The following is a 23,533-nucleotide window of genomic DNA, read 5'->3' as shown; positions in this document are numbered from 1 at the left end:
AAATATTTGTTGTAGGAAGGAGTCATTTCTCTATCTGGGAAGAACTGCCTAGTTCCTAAGTGTATTAATTCACCTTGTTTAAATCTTGTTTATGGGGCTGGGAATATAGCTTAGAAGTAGAGTGCTTACTTAGCATGCATGAAGCCCTAGGTTCAATTCCTCAGTACCACATACACAGAAAAAGCTGTGGCTCAAGTGGCAGAGTGCTAGCCTTGAACAAAATAAGCTCAAGGACAGTGCCCAGGCCGAGTTCAAGCCCCAGGACTGGCAAAAACAAAAACAAAAACAAAATCTTTGTTTCTCTTTTGACACAGTGTCTTGTGATGTGCCCCAGGCTGTCCTCAAACAAGATCCTCTTGCTTCACCCTGCCAAGAGCCAAAATGCTGGGACTATATGTATATACCTCCAAACCTGGCTCAGAGCCCTTCTTCTTTTTCACCCTCTTGGAAGCCCTTCATTGTAGCCTTTGGCATCTTACATGAAGTGATTTATTTGCTCAAGGTCACACAGCTAGAGACTAAGAACCAAATACAATATATAGCTTTATTTTTTGTTTTTGTTTTTGATTTTGGTTATGTTTTGTGTTGTTGTTGTTGTTTCTTTTTTGTGTGTGTCAGTGGTGGGGCTTGAACTGTGGACCTGGGCATTGTCCCTCAGCTCTTCAGCTCAAGGAGAACACTCTACCTCTTGAGCCGCAGTGCCACTTCTGGTTTTCTGGTGGCTAATTGGAGGTAAGAGTCTCATGGACTGCCAGAGCTGGCTTTCAACCTCAATCCTCAGATCTGTCTCCTGAGTAGCTAGGATTACGGGTGTGAGCCACCAGCACCCAGTTTGTGGCTTGTTGTTGTTGTTTTTTTTAACTGTAGAATCAGTTCAGTGAAAAGCAATCAGTTTAAAAGTGATTAAGGGGTTGGGAATGTGCCTTAGTGGTAGAGTGCTTGCCTACCATGCATAAAGTCTTGGGTTCAATTCCTCAGTACCACATAAACAGAAAAAGCCAGAAGTGCCACTGTGGCTCAAGTGATAAAGTGCTAGCTTTGAACAAAAGAAACTCAGGAACTGTGTCTAGGCCCTGAATTCAAGCCCCAGGACTGGCAAAAAAAAAAAAAAAAAAGCGACCGAACTCTGGTATGCTACTCTCTACGACACTCCTAAAGATTTCTAGGACCTGGATGGAGTCTTCAAAGATGAAGAAAATCCGTCTCCTCACCCCACCAGAAAAGCTCTTTCATCTTTAGCCAATTCCAACAATTACTGAAAATCATACCATTCAAAGAAGAATCCATCTTCATCTCTTTACAGACACAGACATAGACACACACACACACACACACACACACACACACACACACACACACACACACACACACACACATTATCCTTTTTTTTTTCTTTGCCAGTTCTGGAGCTTGAACTCAAGGCTTAGGCACTATCTCTGAGCTCTTTCATTCAAGGCAAGTCCTCCACTACTTAACCCACAGCTCCACTTCCAGCTTTTTAGTATTTAGTTGGAGCTAAGAATCTCAAGGATGAGCTGGGAAGGTGGCTCAGTGGTAGAGTGCTTGCCTTGCATGCTTGAGGCCCTGGGTTCGATTCCTCAGCACCACATAAAGAAAAAAGCTGGAAGTGGTGCTGTGGCGCAAGTGGTAGAGTGCTAGCCTTGAGCTGAAGAGGTGGGGGACAGCACCCAGGCCCAGAGTTCAGGCCCCATGACCGGACCCCCCCAAAAAAAAAGAATCTCAAAGATGTTTGCAGCCCAGGCTGGCTTGGAGCCAAGATCCTCAGATCTTAGCCTCCTGAGTAGCTAGGATTATAGGTGTGAACTGTCACCTGCCTAATCAGTTTATTAAAAATAAATAAAAATAAAGCTGGGTGCTGATGCTTTATGTCTATAATCTAGCTACTCAGAAGGCTGAGATCTGAGGATTATGGTTCAAAACCAGCCAGGGAAGGAAAGTTCGTGAGTCTCTTTAATTCACAACTAAAAGCCAGAAGTGAAGCTGTGGCTCAAGTGGTAGAGTACAAGTCTTGAGCAAAATAAAGCTAAGAGACAGCACCCAGACCTGATTTCAAGTCCCAATATGGACACCAAAACAGAAAGAAAGAAAAGAGGGACAGGCCCATACCATCTTTCCTATGGTTCCCAGGTTCTTTAGGTCAATTGTGCCCAGGAGTAGGCAGAGTAACTTAGGCTCCAGCTTAGTTAAAGAAAATATCTGCAATATCTATTCTTAAAGATTCTACTAGATACTGTCCAAGAGCCAGGAACTACAACTAGAAAGGGATGTGTATGTAGAGGAAATGGGATTAATCCCAGTTCAAATGTTGGGTGGAATCCCAGCTGCTGCAGCTGTTGAGGGATTAACCAGCTGCTCCGTGAGCAGCTGCAATGCTCAGCCCAGGCCTGACTGTTAGGATGGTAGCTTTGCCTCAGCTTGCAGCCATCAGCTCCAAGGATCTGCTCAAAGGATAACTGGAAAGCAAACGAGAACAGCAGCAAAATCATCCCCAGTTCTAAGATTACTGTTTGGACACCCTGTGGTTTGAAATGAAACAACTGTGTTCTTAGGTTATGAGGCCTCAAGGACAGCAGTGAAGAGACAGTTTGGTTTTAGGCTTCTGAAGGAAGCAGTGCTAGGGCTGGAAGAATCAGCTTCAAGTCTTTTTCTCATCTATCTTGTTCCTGTACTGTCCCATTTGTTCCCATAATACACCCATGTGGAAGTGGGAACATTGCCTACTTATGTTTGAAACCACAGCAGGAGATATCCAGATGCTCAGACAAGAATCAATCTAAGCTGGGCACTGGTGACACACGCCTGTAATCCTAGCTACTCAGGAGGCTGAGATCTGAGGATCGCGGTTCAAAGCCAGCCCGGGCAGGAGAGACCGTGAGACTCCTATCTCCAATAAACCACCAGAAAACCGGAAGTGGCGCTGTAGCTCAAGTGGTAGAGTGCTCGCCTTGAGCTGAAGAGCTGAGGGACAGCGCCCAGGCCCAGAGTTCAAGCCCCACGACGGACAAAAAAAAAACAAAAAAAAAGAGTATAAGGCCCTGAGTTCAAGCCTTAGTACCTGAACCAAAAAGAAAAAAAGAACACCCCCACCCCTGCAAAAAAAAAAAAAAAAAGGTCCCATTGAAATTTCCCTTTTTGGAGTTTGGAAGGTTTAAACTTAGGGCCTTGAGCTTGCTAGACAGGCTCTACCCTGCTGAGCCACACCTCTACCCCTCCCCTTTTTGCACTGGTTCTTTTGACATAGTTCCTATGAGCAACCTATCTCAGTCCTCCTAATTTATACTTCCTGGGATGACAAGTGAGAGTTATAGCATGGGTACTTACATTGAGATGGTGTCGCTGACGGGCCTTCAACTGCAGTTCACCTAATCTCAGCCCTTCTGTGTAGATGTGATGACAGCTAGGAGCCACCATGCCTGTTCAGCAATTTCCTTTTTAAAATATAAATTTAAGGGCTAGGAATGTGGCTTAGTGGTAGAGTGCTTGCATGAAACCCTGGGTTTGAGTCTTCAGAACCAGATAAACAGAAAAGGCCAGAAGTGGTGCTGTGGTTTGAGTGGTAGAGTATTAGACCTGAGCAAAAGAAGTTGTTGATGATAGCTGGCATCAATAACTGCTATACCTCAGCCGGGGGCTGTGCTGCTCTTGGGCAACTTTGCCATGGCTACCTTTGATGCTATCTCCAAGACCTACAGTTACCTGACCCCTGACCTCTGGAAAGAGATCATATTCACCAAAGCTCCTTATCAGAAATTCACTGACCATACCAGAGTCTCCATGCAGAGGACTCAGGCTCCAGCTGTGGCTACAACACAAAATTTTATACAAGAATAATAAAGTGAATCAAGCCTGTTTAAAAAAAATCTGGGTTGGGAAGGTGGCTCAGTGGTAGAGCGCTCGCCTTGCATGCTTGAGGCCCTGGGTTCGATTCCTCAGCACCATATAAGCAGGGAAAAAAAGCCGGAAGTGGCGTTGTGGCTCAAGTGGTAGAGTGCTAGCCTTGAGCTGAAGAGCTAAGGGACAGCGCCCAGGCCCAGAGTTCAGGCCCCACGACCAGACACCCCCCCAAAAAAAAAAAAATCCAGGCCCCAGTGGCTCATGCCTGTAATCCTAGCTACTCAGGAGGCTGAGATCTGAGCATCGAGGTTCAAAGCCAGCACAAGCAGGAAAGTCCTTGAGACTCTTATCTCCAGTTAACCACCAGAAAACCAGAAGTGGTGCTGTGGCTCAAGTGGCAGAGCACTCTTCTTGAGTTGAAGAGCTCAGGACCAGTGCCCAGGGCCAGCTTTCAAGCCCCACAACTGACAACGAAGAAGAAGGAAGAGGAGGAGGAGCAGCAGCAGCAGCAGCAGCAGCCGCAGCTCAGGTGACAGTGCCCAGGCCCTGAAGTCCCAGGACTGGCAAAATGAAAATAATTCTTTTATTTTATTTAATAATATATAAATTTGATTATTCCCATTAGGATTATGCTTCTACTTCAAACATTATCATTGTTTTTCATCTTTATAACAAAAGTGCAAAATTCAAAAAAAAATTTTGCCACTCTTAGGGCTTGAACTCAGGGCCTGGGCATTATCCCTGGGTTTCTTTTGCTCAAGGCTAGCACTCTACTACTTGAGCCACAGCGCCTCCTTCAGCCTTTTCTGTTTATATGGTACTGAGGCATGAACCCAGGGCTTCATGCTAGGCAATCATTCTACCACTAAGACACATTCCCAACCCCAAAGTTCAAAATTCTTAAAGCAGCTCTCATTTCTCTCTAACTACTAAACTTTTTTTTTTTTTTGCAGTGGTTCTTGAATTCAGAACTTCGACACTGCTCCTTAGCCTGGCACTCTACCACTTGAACCACACCTCCATTTCCAGTTGTTTGCTAAATTGGAGATAGAGTCTCATGAACTTTCCTGCCTAGTCTGGCTTCAAACTATGATGCTAAGATCTCAGCTATCTGGGTAGCTAGGGTTACAGTAATGAGTCACTGGTGTCCCACTCTGAACTTGTTGAGGCTCTCCAGTTCTAGGCCTTTGCCCTTGCATTCCTTCTTCCCGGGCAACTGGAACCCATATTTCAGATCTCAGCTAAAATATCTCTTCTCCTGGGTCTGGGTGCTGTGCTTCAGCTCTTCAGCTCAGGGCTAGTGATCTACCACTTTAGCCACAGTGCCACTTCTGGTTTTCTGGTTGTTACTTGGAGATAAGTCTCTTGGACTGGCTTTGACCTGTAATCCTCAGATCTTAGCCTCCTCAGTAGCTAGGATTACAGGCCTGAACCACCAGCACCTGACTCTTCCCATCTCTTTTGCAATTCTAACTATGTATTTTTGCCAGAAGGCCTATAAGAACCTAGAAGAGATGGAGCTGGGAAGGTGGCTCAGTGGTAGAGTGCTTGCCTTGCATGCATGAGGCCCTGGGTTCAATTCCTCAGCACCACATAAGCAAAAAAACAAAACAAAACAAAAAAAAACCTAGAAGAGAAATTAGGTGGGGTGGTACATGACTGTAATCCGAGCATGTGGAATTCTGAGACAGGATAGTACACTCAATTGCCAGCCTGGGGTACATAGTAAGATCTTGTCCAAACAAGGAGAGAAAGAAAAGGACAGGGAGAGGGGAGAAGGGAAAACAGGTTAGGAGAAGAGGAAGAGAGAATAAGGGGAAAAGAGAAGAAGGGGAGGGAGAGAGAGAGAAAGAAAGATGGACAGGGATTGTCTATACCTACATTTACTTTTTTTTTTTTGTTAGTCACAGGGCTTGAACTCAGGGCCTGGGTGCTATATCTGAACTTTTTCACTCAAGGCTAGCTAGCACTCTACCACTTGAGCCACAGCGCCACTTCTGGTTTTCTGGTGGTTAATTGGAGATAAGAGTCTCCTGGCCTTTCCTGCCTGGGCTGGCCTCAAATCACAATCCTCAGATCTCAACCTCCTGAGTAGCTAGGATACAAGTGTGAGCCACTGGTGCAAAACCTTACATTTGCTATTCTGTTCCCGACATACAGCATAATACATGATACCTAGTAGGCAGTCAATAAATACAGAGTTAATCAAAGAAAACACCTTTCACAGAGATATTCATTTGTGTACATCAACTAAATCATGGACAGTAACAAGAAGAGGAGTGGTCGAATGTGCCAATTGGTCACAAAATCCCCAAAACTAAAATAGATTACTCACACCCTACTTTCCTATAAACAGCTGCCTCAATCTCCCAGTCTGAAAGGAAAGCTTCTCTAGATAGATAACACAGATCTCAGAAGCTGTCAAGGATAAACATGTCAAGTTTTTGCATAATCAACAAGCAATTTTCTTTTTTTGGGTCTGGTTGTGGGGCCTGAACTCTGGGTCTGGGCGCTGTCCCTCAGCTCTTCAGCTCAAGGCTAACACTCTACCACTTGAGCCACAGCACCACTTCCGGCTTTTTTCTTTTTGCTTATGTGGGGCTGAGGAATCGAACCCAGGGCCTCATGCTTGCAAGGCAAGCACTCTACCACTGAGCCACCTTCCCAGCCCCATCAACAAGCAATTTTCAAGAAGAACCATCTCTTACTTTTGTTAAGTATAAGACTGTCTTAACTATGGCCTTTTCTTCAGTCATGGGGCTTGAACTCGGGGCTGGGCCACTGTCCCTAAGCTTTTTGCTCAAGGCTAATGCTCTACTGCTTTGATCCACAGCTTCACTTTCAGTTTTCTGATGGTTAATTAAAGCTAGGAGTCTCACAGACCTTCCTGTCCAGGCTGGCTTCCAACCTTGATCCTTAGATCTTAGCCTCCTGAGTAGATAGGATTACAGAAGTGTGGATCAGCACCCAGCTATTTAATTTTTTCCCATTCTTTTGTGCCAGTCTTGGGGCTTGAACTCGGGAGATCTGGGCACTGTCCTTGAGCTTATTTTTCTCAAAGCTAGGGCTCTACCACTTCCAGTTTACTGGTGGTTCATTGAAGATAAGAACCTCATGGGGACTGGGAATGTGGCTTAGTGGTAGAGTGCTTGCCTAGCATGCATGAAGCCCTGGGTTCCATTTCTCAGTACTACATATATAGAAAAAGCCAGAAGTGGTGCTGTGGCTCAAGTAGTAGAGAAAAAGGAAATTCAGGCACTGTTATTGGACACTTTGTAGTCATATACTATTTTGTAGAATGGGAACTTCTTGTGTTACAACTACTTAAATAAAAAAATTTTTTTTTTTTTAAAAGGAATCTCAGGATCAGTACCCAGGCCATGAGTTCAAGCCTCAGGACTGGCTGGAAAAAAAAATCTCACAGACTTTTCTGCCTGGGCTTCAAGCAATGATCCTCAGATTTTAGGCCTCCTAAATAGCTAGGATTACATATGTAAGCCATCAACAACTGACTTCTCCTATATATTATCTATTTTTGTCAATAACTTGGTAGCTTTTTTTAATCCAGAACACAGCTTGGTTGGTCCTTTTCTCCTCCCCAACTTTTTCTTTGTGCTGGGTACTAGGGCTTGGACTTAGGAACTGTGTGTTAGCCCTTAGTTTTTTCCCTCAAGGCTGGTGTTTTACTATTTGAGCCACACTGTCACTTCTGGCTTTTTTTCCTAGTTAACTGGAGATAAGAGTCTTATGGACTTTCCTGCCTGGGCTGGTTTCAAAGCTCAGTAACTGAGCTTACAGGTGTGAATCACCAGCACCTGGCTTTTTATTCTTCCAAGTTGAAAGATTTTTGGAAGTTTGCATCAGTCTTCTTTGACTCCCACATCAAAGCATCATGATGACTAGTTTAAATAATGGGCATTTATTTTCTCGGAATTCTGGAGGCTAGACATATGAGATCAAAGCTCTGGGTCAGGGCTTGGAAGGTGGCTCAGTGGTTAGAGTGCTTGCCTTGCATGCATGAGGCCCCTGGGTTCAATTCCTCAGCACCACATAAACAGAAAAAGGCCAGAAGTAACACTGTGGCTCAAGTGGCAGAGTGATAGCCCTGAGCTGAAGAGCTGAGGGACAGTGCCCAGGCCCAGAGTTCAAGCCCCATGACTGACAAAACAAAAACAACTCTGGGTCAATTCTGTTTCAGTGCGAGCTCTAGATAGACTCTTCCTCACACTACATCCTTATGTATTGTTTTTCCATGTGTGTATGTGTGTGTGTAAAGAGAGTGCAAGAAATCACTATATAGTGGCTCCCGTAAATGCACTGATCCTATAGGATCAGGACCCCTCCATACGAAAGGAAAGATCAAGAAGCTTAGGCCCACACCATTGCTTTCAGCCATCAAAAAACTTTCAGCCATCAGAACATTCTGATTCCTCACACTTCTCGCTCCATTTTATTACTTTAGTTGCGATAAACTGGGCTGGCTCGCAGTGACTTAACTCCATAGTAAACATTAGCTATATCTGTTGCATTTCCCAATCTCTTGTTCTAAACAGATTGTATGTCATCCCCAAATTTCAGTCCTTTCAAGCCTTACCATACCTCCTCAGGCCTTTCATTTACTTTTTTGGTTCCCATCACGGGACTTGAACTCAGGGTCCCGGCTCTGTCCCAAGGCTAGCATTCTAGCACTCTACCACTTGAGCTACAGCTTTTGGTAATCAATTGGAGATGAGTCTCATGGACTTTTCTGCGCAGGCTGACTTTGAACTGTGATCCTCAGATGTCAGCCTCCTGAGTAGCTAGGATTATAGATGTGAGCCACAAAGCCACCCAGCATCTAATCTGCTTCCTTGCTTCCTTCCTTCCTTGCTTTCTTCCTTGCTTCCTTGCTTCCTTCCTTGCTTCCTTCCCTTCCTTCCTCTCTCCCTTTTTCCTTTTTTCTCTTCTCTTCTTTTTCTTTCTCTTTTCTTTCTTTCCCTTCCTTCCTTCCTTCCTTCCTTCCTTCCTTCCTTCCTTCCTCCTTCCTTCCTTCCTTCCTTCCTTTCTTTCTTTCTTTCCTTTCCTTTCCTTTCTTTCTTCTTTCTTTCTTTCTTTCTTTCTTTCTTTCTTTCTTTCTTCTCTCTCTTTCTGCAGTCCTGGAGCTTGAATTCAGGGCCTGGGCACTGTCCCTGAGCTTCTTTTGCTCTACCACCTGAATCACAGCTCCATTTGCAGGGGCTTTTTTTTTTTTTTTTTTTTTTGCAGTTAATTATGGATAAGTCTTACAAGATCTCCTGCCTAGGCTGGCTTCAAACCCTGATCCTCAGATTGTAGTCTCCTGAGTATGTGGTGGTTTATAGGTATGAACCACAAGTACCCAGCCTCAGGCCTTTTTCTCTAAGACCTTCTCTATATTCGCCTAGTAATATTATTACCAGTTCAGCTTATTTCCACTAACCATTAACTGATTAAGTTACAATGTTGCTTTAGGAGTTAAATATTTTATATCCACTTCTTCAGGAAAGAAGTTGTTTCTTTATGCTACTATGTAAATGTTCAGCAAGGTTTATTTCAAGGAAGGAACTGAAAAGATCAACTAAACCTTTAAGCTTCCCCCCTCTCCCTTTGGCTTGTGGAGCTTGAACTCAGGTGCTGTCCTTGAGCTTTTTCGCTCAAGGCTGGTACTGTACCAGTTTGAGCCACAGTGCCACTTCTGGTGTTCTGGTGGTAATTGGAAATAAAAGTCTCATGGTCTGAGGCTGGGAATGTGGCTTAGTGGTAGAGTGCTTGCCTAGCATGCATGAAGCCCTGGGTTCAATTCCTCAGTACTACATAAACAGAAAAGGCCAGAAGTGGCACTGTGACTCAAGAGATAGAGTGCTAGCCTTGAGCAAAAAGAAGCTCAAGGACAGTGCTCAGGGTCTGAGTTCAAACCCCAGGACTGCCCCCCCCCCCAAAAAAAAATTCATAGTCTCAAAAAAAAAAAAAAGAAAGGAAAAAGAAAAAAAAATCTCATGGTCTTTCCTTCTGGGGCTGGCATCAAATGGCATCCCTCAGATCTCAGGCTCCTGAGTAGCTAGGATTACAGGTGTGAGCTACTGGCACCCAACTGACCTGTAAGCTTTTTATTTAAAAAAAAAAAAAAATTTTTTTTTTTTTTTTTTTGGTGCTGGTCTTGGGGCTTGAACTCAAGGCCTAGTTGCTGTCCCTGAACTTTTGTGCTCAAGGTTAATGCTCTACTATTTGAGCCACAGTTCCACTTCCAGCTTTTTTTTTTTTTTTTTTTGGTGCTTAATTGGTGATACAGCCTCATGGACTTTCCTGCCAGGGCTTCAAATTAAAATCCTCAAATATCAGCTAGGATTAGAGGCAAGAACTACTGACACCTGGTTGAAACTTTTTTTTTTTGGTCAGTCATGGAGCTTGAACTCAGGGCCTGGGTGCTGTCCCTGAGCTTTTATTTATTTTTTTTTTGGGGGGGGGGTCCGGTCGTGGGGCCTGAACTCTGATCCTGGGCACTGTCCCTTAGCTCTTCAGCTCAAGGCTAGTGCTCTACCACTTGAGCCACAGTGCCACTTCTGGTTTTCTGGTGGTTAATTGGAGATAAGAGTCTTATGGACTTCCCTGCCAGGGCTGGCTTTGAACCACCATCCTCAGATCTCAGTCTCCTGAGTAGCTAGGATTACAAGTGTTGAGCCACTGGAGCCCAGTACTTCTTTTTTTTTTTTTTTTTTGGTTGTGGGGCCTGAACTCTGGGCCTGGGCGCTGTCCCTCAGCTCTTCAGCTCAAGGCTAGTGCTCTACCACTTGAGCCACAGCGCCACTTCCGGCTTTTTTCTTTTTGCTTATGTGATGCTGAGGAATCAAACCCAGGGCCTCAGGCATGCAAGGCAAGTGCTCTACCACTGAGCCACCTTCCCAGCCCCCCCATTTTTTTTAAAGACAGGATTTTACTATGTAGCTTAAGATGGCCTCAAATTATCTATCTCCTGCCTCAGCCTCCCATGTGTTGAGATTACAGACAAGTACTGCCACACTCAGTTTGACAGTACTTTTAGTTATACTTTAGTTCTGAAATAAACCCAAATCTGCTTCCCAGAACCTTGTGGGAGGCGGGCGGGGGGGGGGGAGGGAGAAGAAAAGTATAAAAATCAAATAACTACAGGCATAATTCATCCCCAAAATGTTTGCAGTAATAGGGCTGGGAAGGTGGCTCAGTGGTAGAGCACTTGCCTTGCATGCCTGAGGCCCTGGGTTCAATTCCTCAGCACCACATAAGCAAAAAGAAAAAAAGCCGGAAGTGGCGCTGTGGCTCAAGTGGTAGAGTGCTAGCCTTGAGCTGAAGAGCTGAGGGACAGCGCCCAGGCCCAGAGTTCAGGCCCCATGACCGGACCCCCCCAAAAAAATGTTTGCAGTAATAATGCTTTTGGTAGAATTGTGAGGAGAGATGCAGACTGAAGAAAGCAACAAAAGAGAGAAAAATTGATGCAAAGAATAGAAAATATTTTCCAAGTCCCTCTTCCATTGAGGGCAATCTTTGCCAACAATCCTGTTAAGGAGGTAGCATCATCCCCAGGTCTGTCTGACTCACAAGACATATCCTTGCTCTACTTTGCTTAGAGAATAGATGCTACCTGCTATCATTGGAAGCTATGGTATGTCCACCTGCCTCAGGGAGATAGTGCACTTATCTGCTTGAGCACAGGGATTATTTTAGAGAGCTGGAAGAGGCCTCAAGGAAACAAAGGTAATTAGGAGTGGAAGTGAGAACCTCAAGCCTGGGAAGGAATACAAGGAATACAAGGAATACAAGGAATAGTCCCCAAATATCTCCCTAAAAAATGTGTTTGGTTTGGCTGTGCTGGTATTGACACTGGAACTCAGGGCCCATGCTCTTGCCTGGCTTCTTCACTCAAGGCTGGTATTCTACCACTTGAGCCACAGGTCCACTTCTGGCTAGTTGCTGGTTAATTGGAGATAAGAATCGCATGGATTTACCTGTTGGGACTGAATTGGAACTACAATCCTTAGATCTCAGCCTCCTGAGTAACTAGGATTATAAATATGAGCCACCAGCACCCAGCTCCCTATATAATTTATTAAGGTGCTAAGAATTATTGTTATTATGGTTTAATGGCTACAATATCTTTTTTCAGTGGGCCTTCAGGAAACTTGGAAAAAGGGAATAAAAGTAAAAAGCCAGGCTGGGAGCCAATGGGTCATGCCTGTAATCCTAGCTATTCAGGAGGCTGAGATCTGAGGATCTCAGTTTAAAGCCAGCTCAGGCAGAAAAGTCCCCATAAGACTCTTATCTTGGGGCTGGGAAGGTAGCTCAATGGTAGAGCATTTGCCTTGCATGCCTGAGGCCCTGGGTTCGATTCCTCAGCACCACATAAGAAAAAAGCCAGAAGTAGTGCTGTGGCTCAAGCAGTAGAGCGCTAGCCTTGAGCTGAAGAGCTGAGGGACAGCGCACAGGCCCAGAGTTCAGGCCCCATGACCGGACTCCCCCAAAAAAGATTCTTATCTGCAATTAACCACTCAAGTACTGCAAGTGGCACTGTAGCTCAAAGTGGTAGAGCACTAGCCTTGAGCAAAAGAGCTCAGGAACTGTGCCTACATCCTGAGTTCAAGCCCCATGACCGCCCCACCACCACATACACACAAAAAGAGCCCAGAAACACAAAAATACTGATGTTTATCAGATTAGTCATTGAGTGACATGACAAGAAGGCTCTAGGATCTGTTAGAAGGAGACAGTGTGGTTTAGGAAGACAATAGGCAAGGTCTACTACTTGTAATGTGTTTCTGAGACCAAGAAAAGAGTGTCAACAGGTACATGATTTGAGTTGAGGGCATTGGTGAGTGACAAGACACTTAAGAAAAACTTAGTCTGTTTTCAGTTTTGGCTTTTATCAAATGCCACCTTGGGATCTCTTGATCACAAAACTCAAGGATCACAAGAGTGAGGGATATGCTGGGTGCCGGTGGCTCATGCCTGTTATCAGGAGGTCGAGATCTGAGGATCATGGATAGAAGCCAGTTCAGGCATGAATGTCTGTGAGACTCTTAGCTCTAATCAACCATTAAAATAAGCCAGAAATGGAACTGTGGCTCAAGTGGTAAAGTGTTAACTTTAAGCAAAAGAAGCTCAGGGACAGCACTCAGGGCAAATTTAGGCCTCAGGACCCACAAGAAGAAAAAAAATGAGGGACATAACAGGGCAGCTTCAAGATTTAAGGTAAGTCTGCACTATGGGTATACTACAGCTATACCTCCAGCTTCCAGGACCCACAATTAAACTAGGCATGTCCAACGCAAAAGTGCTAAGGTTTGGAAAGGCTTTCCCAAAGAGAAGCAAATGGGCTCCTCACCAGCTCTTGATTCACATCTGGCAGTTTAGCAAGATCCAGTCATCATCTCTGACTTCTGGGCAGGGCTCTTTCGCTCAAGTCTTTACTTTTATCTAAAACTATTTTGCATGCACAGGCCTGGAATTTTCCTAAAGGCCACCAGAGGGCAGTGTATAGCAGGGACTTATCTAACTGGCAACATGGCTGATACCCGTTCAGGGAGGGCTCCAACCACCCTATCCCTCAGAATCTACACACTCCCATTCCAAAGCAATCTAACTGCCCCCTCTGAGCTTCCACTTGCAACTCAGAGGGCACCTGCCTGGATTCCGTGTGTCTACTGTGTACACCCAGACCAGAGATGCAGAAGAAGCAATGATAGAAGAGAGGGAAGAAAGGGTTATGGAGGGAACCAGTGTATATAACCACCAGGGCTAGTGTTCAGGAAGGAAACTCAGCTTTTAATACTTATATGGCCTTGCCTGGAGAATGTGTGTCCCTCACATACACTCAAGCCAAACTTGTTCTCTGAAGCCCTCCATTGAGGAAAAGTTTCAGCCTCTCCTCTAGGTTCAGAGGATCAGGATTGCTAAGTATAGGGGACCAAGATAGGTTTTTAAATTGTTTATTTACTTACGTATTGATGGTTATGGGGCTTGAACTCAGGGCCTGGGTACTGTCCCTGAGCTTTCTTTGCTCAAGGCTAGCACTCTACCACTTTAAGCCATAATACCACATGGACTTTCCTGCCTGGGCTGGCTTTGAACCATGATCCTCAGATCTCAGCCTCCTGAGTACCTAAGATTACAGGCATGAGCCACCAGCATCTCGATTCTCCCCTCCCCCTTCCCCCATCGGTTGTGGGGTTAGAACTCTGGACCTGAGCACTGTCTCTCAACTCTTCAGCTCAAGGCTCTACTACTTGAACCACAGTGCCACTTCTGGTTCTCTGGTGGTTTATTGGAGATTAGAGTGTCACAGACTTTCCTGCTGGACTGGGTTTGAGCCATGATCCTTAGAGCTCAGCCTCTTGAGTGGCTAGGATTACAGATGTGAGTCACTAGCGCCCGGCATTTTTTTTTATTTTTTAACTCAAGGCCTGGGTACTGTCCCTAAAGCTAGCAGTCTACCACTTGAATCACAGCTCCATTTCCAGGGGTGTGTGTGTGTGTGTGTGATTGTAGATAAGAGTCTTACAGACTTTCTTTCTTGCCTAGGCTACCTTCGAATCTTGATCCTCAGATCTCAGCCTCCTGAGTAGCTAGAGCTAGAATTACAGGCATGAGCCACCAGAGCTGGGCTTGAGATGCTTTGAGTATCATTACTTTTATGGGCCTGTGTCTTAGCTGGAGTCCCCTATAAAGGAAGGGATGTGCACAGGCTTTCCAGCTGCCTGGATATCCTGGCTCTACTAGAAGTCTGTCTGCAACAGAATGCTGGTCTTTCTGCTTTATCCAAATCTGATGAAAGATGGGACCAGCATCCCAAAACACACATGACTTCTCGACTATAATGCTGGTAGGTTGGGACACCCCTGTAAGGAGAGGAAAAGGATCCCAAAGACCCTACTGAAGAATGAGGAAGAGCAGGAAGTAGCAGGTGCTGACTGTAAGGTTGGTTCTCTTTCTTCTCCTTCTCTGGAGGTGAGTCACCCTCAGAATGGAGGTGTGTTACAATAGTTCCTGGGAGCCTTCCCTTTATTAGCTCACCAGCAGGAAATGTGACATGGTCAGATTGGCCAGCTATGTCAGACAGTGTTAATTCTCTAGCCCAGCCCCCTCAGGTTGGCCAGTTGGGCGAGCAGATCATTATATTACAATTTATAAATAGAAAATAAAATAAAATTATGGGTAAGGGCTGAGGCACGTAGGAAGAAGAGACTAAAGTGTCCTCGTTAAAGTGTATCCCTCATCAACCCCACCTACCAAGAATCGACTCTCGGGTTGAAAGTTGCCCCTCCTAAACCAGTTCCCATATAAACTCCCTTTGCTCCCTTTTCCCTCCCACCCTCCCAATCAGCATCACCTGCTGCCCTGCTGTCCACATCCCCAGATCTCAGCCAGCACCACCCGGTTTCCTTTGAGGGCCTGGAGGTTTTTACGTCTGGACACTCAACCCAGCAGCTCCTCTGCCAAGCGATAGAGGAGGCGAGAGTACCAATGCATGCCAGTCGGCTGCACTGCCCCGCCCGGGAGCAGCGCCCCCAGCGCATGCAGCAGGCGCAAAGGAGCAAATGCTCGGTGCGCCCACTGGTGACTCTCCAGAACGGCGTAACAGGAGGCCAGGACGTCGTTGACCAGCAGTGTCCCGTGGGCCGTGAGCGGCGCGAACACGCCCACGGCTTCCTCCCGCGCCACGCGGGCTATGCGTGCCGGCTGCAGCGCGTCCCCGCCGGGCGCCAACACTGAGTCTCCAGCGCGTAATCGGCGCGCAAACACCGGGGCAAAGTCGCCTGGAGCCGGCGCCGGCCCCCGAGCTGCAAAGACCAGGTGCCAGGGTGTGAGCAACAGTTTGCGAGGTGGTCGCTCAGTCTCTACCGCCACGAAGGAGGCCCGGCGTTGTAAATCCCGGTCCAGGAAGAGCAGCACGGGCGTGGGCACCACCCGGCCCGCCGCATCGGCTGCCAGAACCCAGTCTCCGCGGTGCAGTTCCCGAAGCCCTTTCCGCTCGCCGCTCTGCAGGCGCACGGTGGCATTTCCCGGAAAGCAGCCACCCGCGCGGACCGCCAGGGAGTTATCTACAAGGAACAACCACAGAGAGGTTGAATTAAGACCAGCGACTCCAGAAAGTTGGTACCGATCCTGAAACATGTGGCTTAAGCCCAAAGGACACGTTGCCAGTCCTGGACAGTGCAATTTCCCACGGATCTGGCCCTACTCTCGGCACAAGTGGAAGAGTGATTTAAAATAACACCAACTCCTGCCAGGCGCCGGTGGCTCATGCCTAAAATCCTAGTTACTCGGGAGGCTTGAGATTGCGGATCACAGTTCAAAACCAGCCCAGGCAGGAAAGTCTGTGAGAGTCATCTCCAATTAACCAGTTTGTTTTTTTAAGCCAAAAATGAAGTTGTGACTCAAGTGGTAGAGCGCTAACCTTGAGTAAAAAAAGCAGCCCCAGACCCTAAGTTCAAGCCCCCTACAACCGGCATAAAACAAAACAAACACAAACAACCCACTAATGCCCGCTTGATCTCCCGCAGGATAGCAACAAGACCATTATAGACTCAGTTTCCAGAGCCCCGTCCCGCTACAGTACCAGCTTTGACCGACACGTGGACGTGGTTGCGGGATTCGTAGTAGACCCAGTCGAAGCCGGCTTCCACTGCCAGGCGCGCCAGCAAGCCATACTTGTTTCGATCGCGGTCAGATGTGGTGATGTCTAAGGCTCGGCCTTCGTAGTGAAGAGAATCCTGAGCATGATGGCCGTCCTCATCCCAACCCTCCGTCACCCGTAGGCGCACTCCGGGCCACATGTTCATCACCGCGATGGCCAGTGCGTTCACGCGCTCCTTGCAACGCTGGCAGGGAATAAAGAAGGCAATATTCTTACTACTATCAGCACCTCCAGGGACCTAAGGGGTGGGGGGCAAGGGAGGGGTCGATTTCCCCCACCAGCTTTTGAATATCCTGGGGAATTGCAGGTCTGAATAGGTGTCCCCATTCTAATTACCTTGCCCCAAGGCATCAATGGAGAGCACTGGGGTCACCTCTGAGGTTGGGAAGGAAACGCTCCTATCTAAGGATCTTTTCCCACTTTCAATGCCCACCCCTACTTATTCTGGGACCTCAGTCCAACTTGAGAGAGGGCCAGAGTTGAGAGGACGGGTGGAAGTTTGGTTAGGGAGGGCCTGGTTCCCCTAGAGGAGCCCCTGTTTGCGCCTGGCCCCCGCCCCAGGCCCCGGCTGCCCTCCCTCTGCCTGATTCATCTTTTGTTTCATTGCCTTCACTGGCACTGGGCATCGCTTCCTTCCTTCCTTCCTTCCTTCCTCCTCCTCCTCCTTTCAGCCCCTAGCATTAACCCCTTCGTGGGCTGGGTGCCCCCCACAGAGGTGCCCAACAGAAGTTGTGCGGGATCAAAACTGCTGGAAAAAGGACTGGGTGGCGGGGGCTGCGCTAAGTACAATGGCCATTCTCGGGGATGACTTAACTGAGCGAGAATCCCGGGCCGAGGCCGGGAACACGCCGGGAGAAGCGGACTCAGCAGCTCTAGCCACAAAGGCGCTTTTCAACCGCCCCGGCTCAGGGAGAGGAAAGGGCAGAAAGCCGCGCCCCCCATCCGTGCTCGGGCCCCGCCAGGCCCCCTCCCCCAGCATCGCCAGTCCTCCCAGTTCCAGCTAAGGTTCACCCAGTCCCGAGAGACTCCATCTCTCCATCTCTCTTCCAGAAGCAGTCCAGAGAGGAAGTGGGAACCATACTTGAGAAAAACAGGTGGGGGCTACCCTTGGACGTTTTTTTGGGGGAGCCCCCTGCAGGGTGGGAGTGGAGAGGAGAGGGAAAGAAGCAGAGGCTGGAGGCCTGCACCGGGGGAGTGAGGCCACAGTTATCTGTAGTCTGGGAGCTGAAGACCTTGGCACCCAACAGCAGAGACACCACCACGGGAGAAGCAGAGAGAGGACAATTTCCTTTTCTTCTTCCCTCTCTGACCTCTCACCTTGGACTTGGTGTTTTCTTAACTGCCAGGGGGACACTTTCCCCATGCCCCTCTTTGCTAGTTGTTACCACCTTGGGGGGGGGAGGAGGGGGTGGCGGGGAGACTGATAACAGGAAAAGTGGTATCTCTTTCCAGCTTGTCGTTTTGTCCCCTAGGGAGGCCCTGACCTGCGGGGGCAGCAGCCCAGAGCCGAGCCAATTCAATGGAGGCCTTTTGCAACCAGGGTGTGGGAGATAAGCAGGACTGAGGGGGTTCCCAAGCTTGACAGAGGCTCTCCTTAGGCTTTTCTACTCCCTCTGCTGCAGGTGGCAGCCAGAGGGAAGGGCCACAATGTTCTATGGCCAAGGAGAAAAAAAAATGTCCCTTCCCAATCTCTGGGTAAGAGGATAGCTTCATCCCAAGAACAAGAATGAATTCTTTCTCCCCTGGATAGGTTTTCCTAACAAAGTAACCTGGAATTATGGCAATTAATCAAAGGAAATCCGTACCCCTCCCTCCCCCTCCACCTTCCCACTCTAGACACAATTAGGTGGTGTAATGGAAAGAATATAGGACTTAGAATCAGGAGTCCTTAATTTTAATCCCAGCAATGCCACTAATGAGTTGTGCGACTTTGATTTAATTGCTTTTCCTCCTGGGATCCAGCTCTCAGATGTAAACTGAGAGGTGGGGCGGGATGGAGAAAAGTGACTTCCAAGTTTCTTTTCATTTCGGACACTCCTGATCACTGGTCAGAGGTAGTCCTTCTCTTCCAACACCCGGCCCATCTCACCCCAGGTGGATTCTGCCTGCAGTAGATACTCATCCATGGTAGTTCAATTTCTTTAATTTGAAGAAAAGTCCCTGAGCTAAGCTGAGCTTGGAAAACCTGGGAGGAGTCCTTCTCAGGTGAGACCAAATGTTCTCACTGAGGATTTGCTTTCCACCCCAAGACTGTTGTTTAGACCCTACAGTAGCTCTATTCTGGTTCCAGAACACCTCTCCCATCCCAAAGAGAATTCCTGTCCAGCCCCTTCTTAAGTAGATGAACTAATAACCTGATCTTTGCCCATCCTTTTCCAAACCTTTTTTTTTTTTTTTTGCTCCCCTCCCCTCTATGAAACTTTTCCACATCAGGTCAGGAGCCAAGCTAAGGGTAGATCCTTCGATCTGCTACCCAGCCAGCTCCTGGCCCCCAGCTCACCCCAGCCCTTCCTGCCTGGCTCAGTGGCTGACCCCCGGTCCACGCCTCAGCCATTTCCCGTCTCGCCTGCCGCCATCCTCCTTTCCCCCACCCTCGCTCCCTGCCTCTGCCAGCTTCACTCTCACTAGCCCCTCTCCCTCTCCCCATCACAGCCTCTCCCCGGCTGAGATATCTCCCAACCACTGTCCAGCCAGTAGGTTACCTTTTTGGAAGGTGTGTGTGTGTGTGTGGCAGGGAGATCTCCAAGACTAAGGTCTCTTCACATGAAACTCAGGCTCACCCTCCCAGGTTGCCACATGGAAACTTCAGAGATTAGTGACACCCAAACAGCAGGTGGGAAAATCTCCTTACCTCGGTCATGAGGCGGTCAGCACCGCTGTTCTCCTCATCTTTGAAGATGATGTCAGGGTTGTAGTTGGGTACGAGGTCCCGGAAACGCTCCGAGCTTCTTGTTACCCTCCCCTCCGCTGGCCCACTGGCGCCCAGGGTTCGCTCAGGCATGCTGGGCACAAATTGCTTGTAGAGCAGCGGTACAAGCTGCTTGCGCACATAGCGGCGCCGGCCAACTGGTCCCCGGCCTGGCCCACAGCTCTGGGCAGGCAATGCCAAAAGTGCCAAACAGCACAGGGGCAACAGAGTGGCCAGCAGCGCCATGGGTGCAGCGGGCTTGGGTACAAGGGAGCGTTTTGTCCTCACTGGCTCTCCTGTCAGTTGGGCATCTCTAAGGTCCCCAGAGTGTGCAGCAGGCAGAGCTGCCCCAGAGTGCCCTAGAACTCTTGTGGCTCTGCGCACCTGGCTACCGCTAGTTCTGCCCACATGCCCCAGGGGGCCTGGACCCTGCTACTCATGGATCACCATAGCTGGACAAGGGGGAGGGGGGGTCGTGGGTGAGTGCCAGCCCAGCCCCGTCTCAATGCTGCCTGGCTCCCGTGCTGCCAGAAAGCTCCGACTCCGCCTTAAAGTGGCCCCAGGCCCCGCCCCCCGCCCTTCTCCCAGGACCGTCCCGCCCCCTCCCACCCCGGGCGGGGGATGCAGCCGGTCACCACTGGTGCATTTTGTGACTGAAGTGTGTCCCATCCTGGAAACCATGCAGGCACCTGCCTAGGAAATCCTTGTAGCTTTACAGTCCTTGGCTGCCTGGATAAGCATCTTTCTACCTCCAAGCCTAAATTTGGAAGCAAACCATCCTCCTCTGAGGCTTGAATTGGGTCTTTGCTCTCCCAAAGCCTATCCTGGCAGGCCGTGTCCTCTGCTGTCATCAGGAAGTATGAGTTCTAACTTCTGCTCAAGGCCAACCAAATCCTTTGGGCATACCACCAGAGCCTCCCTTCTCTGTGATCCTCCCCAACCTCCGGAGCTTCTATCTCACTACTCACTCAGCAGTAACTAGGGTTGGGAGGTGTGCATCCCAGAGGGCCATTTTCCCTAGTAACTTTTTAGTCCCCCTTGGGGAACACCCCCCAGAATAGGCAGGTCTTGGTACTTACAGTCATGAATTTCTATAACTTTTTTTATTTGGGGGGGGGAGGTCTGGTCGTGGGGCCTGAACTCTGGGCCTGGGCGCTGTCCCTCAGCTCTTCAGCTCAAGGCTAGCGCTCGACCCCCAGCGCCACTTCTGGCTTCTTTCTTTTTGCTTATGTGGTGCTGAGGAATCGAACCCAGGGACTCATGCATGCAAGGCAAGCGTTCTACCACTGAGCTACCTTCCCAGCTCCATGAATTTCTAACTTTTGTGCTTTCTCAACCCTTGCCAGATATCTTTGGAGCTTCCAAAAGGACACCCATACCTCATGCTTGTAATTCTAGCTACTTGGGAAGCTGAGACCTGAGGACCAAAGTTCAAAGCCAGCCCAGGAAGGAAAGTCTGTGAGACACTTACCTTCAATTAGCCAGCAACACCCCTTTATCCACTCCATTACCCCCCCCCCCCCCGCAAAAAAACAACAACACATAAATGAAGCTGTAGCTCAGTGTCAGACTGCTAGCCTTGAGGGGAAAAAAAATCTAAAGGGGGCTGGGAATGTAGCTTAGTGGTACAGTGCTTGCCTAGCATGCATGAAGCCCTGGGTTCCCTTCCTCAGTAACACATAAACAAAAAAAGTCAGAAATAGTGCTGTGGCTCAAGTGGTAGAGTGTTAGTCTTGAGCAAAAGCAACCCAGGCTTCTGAGTTTAAGCCCCAGGACCAGCAAGATAAGTACAAAAAAATCTAAAGATTGCTGGGTACTGGTGGATTAATTCAAACCTAGCCCAAGCAGGCAAGCTCATAAGACTTATCTCCAATTAAACACAAGAAAACCAGAAGTGTAGCTGTGGCTCAAAGTGGTAGAACACTATCCTTGAATTAAAATAGCTCAGGGACAGTGCCTAAGCCCTGAGTTCAAGCACTAGGACTGGCATAAGCAGTGAGCCCTTCAAGTCCTAATTTGTAAGGAAATAATGGTTATTTCCTTTCACTTTCCATGTTCATTTATTTTTGTCGGTCGTGGGGTTTGAACTCTGAGCCTGGGCGCTGTCCCTGCGCTCTTCAGCGTAAGGTTAGTGCTCTACCACTTGAGCCACAGTGCCACTTCTGGTTTTCTGAATGGTTTATTGGAGATAAGAGTCTCATGGGATGTTCCTGCCTGGGCTGGCTTTGAACCAAGATCCTCAGATCTCAGCCTCCTGAGTAGCTAGGATTACAGGCGTGAGCCACTGGCTCACTTTCCATCTATTCTCTTCTCTGGACTCAGATCTCATCTCAGAAGACAGTTCATTCATTTGCTTTTGTTTTTTTTTTTTTTTTTTTGTGGGGGGAAGTTTAGGGCTGGAACTCAGGACCTGGGCACTGTCTCTGAACTTCATTTGCTCAAGGCTGGCACTCTACCATTTGAGCCACAGCACCACTTCCAGCTTTTTGTTTATGTGGCACTAAGGAACTGAACCCAGGGCTTCATGCATGCCAGGCAAGCACTCTCCCACTAGGCCACATTCCCAGCCTTGCCTCCTTTTTTGCTGGTAGTAGGGTTTGAACTCAGGACCCTGAGCTTTTGCCCAAGGTTATCCCTCTACCACTTTGAGTCACAGCTCCACTTCTGGTTTTCTAGTGGCTAATTGGAGGACTCATGTGCTTTCCTGCCAGGGCTGGCTTTGAACCAGGATTCTCAGATCTCAGACTCCTGAGTAGGTAGGATTGCAGGTGTGAGCCTCCAGTACCTGGCTTATATATTCACTCATCACTCACTGATTATACCACTTATAAATCACTTCCTCTAAGAAGCCTTCCCTGGTGTCCCAACAATGTCCATCTGTGTTCCCTTGTGAAGTAGCAATTAACTATAATGGCAGTACAGCATTAAAATTATCTGGCACTCTTCTAGACAAAGCATTTCTTCAGCACAGCTTGTTTATCATATATCTCCAAGGCTAACTGTCTAGTCTACACTAGGGTGCTCAGCAACTATTTGTGGAATCTATGCTTTTTTGTATTCCATATTTACCCTCCTCTCACCCAGCTCCATGACCAGCATTCACAGTAACTTTGTATACATTTAGGAAAAACAAAGAAACAAAGCACCATTCCTGGCTTCCATTTAGAAGGTGATCATGGGGGTGGGAATATAGTTCAGTGGTAGAGCAATGCGTATATGTGAAGCTCTGGGTTTGATCCCTAGCCCTGGTGGGGAGGGAGTACCTTCAAGGAAGTGAGAGCCTCTACAAAGATCAACTTAGGTGCTTTTCTGAGATAGGGATAAAACAATCTTTGGCTGGGTGTTAGTGGCTCATGCCTGTAATCCTAGCCACTCAGGAGGTTGAGATCTGAGGACAATGGTTCAAAGCTAGCCTGGGCAGAAGAGGCTTTTTTTTTTTTGGTTGGTTGTGGAGCTTGAATTTGGAGCTCTTCTGTTCAAGGCTAGCATTCTACCACTTGAGTTATAGCGCCACTTCTGGTTTTCTAGTGGTTAATTGGAGATAAGGGTCTCACGGACTTTCCTGCCTGGGCTGGCTTTGAACCATGATCCTCAGATCTCAGCCTCCTGAGGAGCTAGAAGTATAGGCATGAGCCACTGGCACCTGGCCCCCAGAGGCTTTTATCTCTAATTAATCACCAAAAATCCAGAAGTGGAGCTATGGCTCTAGTGGTTTGAGCAAAAAAGTTACAGGACAAAGCCCAGGCCCTGAGTTCAAGCCCTACTACTAGCATGGAAAAAAAAAATCTTTGATAGTCAGCCGTTTCATTTACTCTACAGCTAAGTGTCAAGTAAGGGAGGACAGGGCTAAAGATGTGGGGTGTATCTTATTACAATGCCCTTCAACCCCCAATTCCCAAGGTACAGAGATAAGACAATGGATAAAGTAAGGGGACCAACCAACTTTAAGGAAGGCTAAGGTCCCACTGCACAACTGTATGGCCTAACACCAGATCTATGTAGCCCCAAAAAAAGGACACTAACAGGATGGTAGCAGACCTTTCTGTTTATCCCACTTGGTTGGAGCAAGGACATTCAAATAGACACAGAGACAGGCTCTTAAAAAAAAA

General features: G+C 47.8%; 1 protein-coding gene across 1 annotated transcript; it reads right to left on the bottom strand.

Moving 5' to 3' along the window:
• Positions 1 to 15,237: 15,237 nt before the first annotated feature.
• On the bottom strand, positions 15,238 to 19,913 carry Dhh (desert hedgehog signaling molecule). Its single transcript, XM_042677699.1, has 3 exons — positions 19,368 to 19,913; positions 16,439 to 16,700; positions 15,238 to 15,920 (listed from the first exon to the last, which is right to left on the bottom strand). Exons 1-3 carry the CDS (start codon positions 19,668 to 19,670, stop codon positions 15,295 to 15,297), a joined length of 1,191 nt encoding a protein of 396 aa, XP_042533633.1. The 5' UTR covers positions 19,671 to 19,913; the 3' UTR covers positions 15,238 to 15,294.
• Between the last annotated feature and the right edge of the window lie 3,620 nt (positions 19,914 to 23,533).

This window comes from Dipodomys spectabilis, unplaced genomic scaffold, assembly GCF_019054845.1.
Source record: "Dipodomys spectabilis isolate Male_0828 unplaced genomic scaffold, ASM1905484v1 ptg000039l, whole genome shotgun sequence".
Lineage (NCBI taxonomy): Eukaryota > Metazoa > Chordata > Mammalia > Rodentia > Heteromyidae > Dipodomys > Dipodomys spectabilis.
Note: the sequence above shows the minus strand (reverse complement) of the source record. Positions and strands in the feature narration are given on the sequence as shown.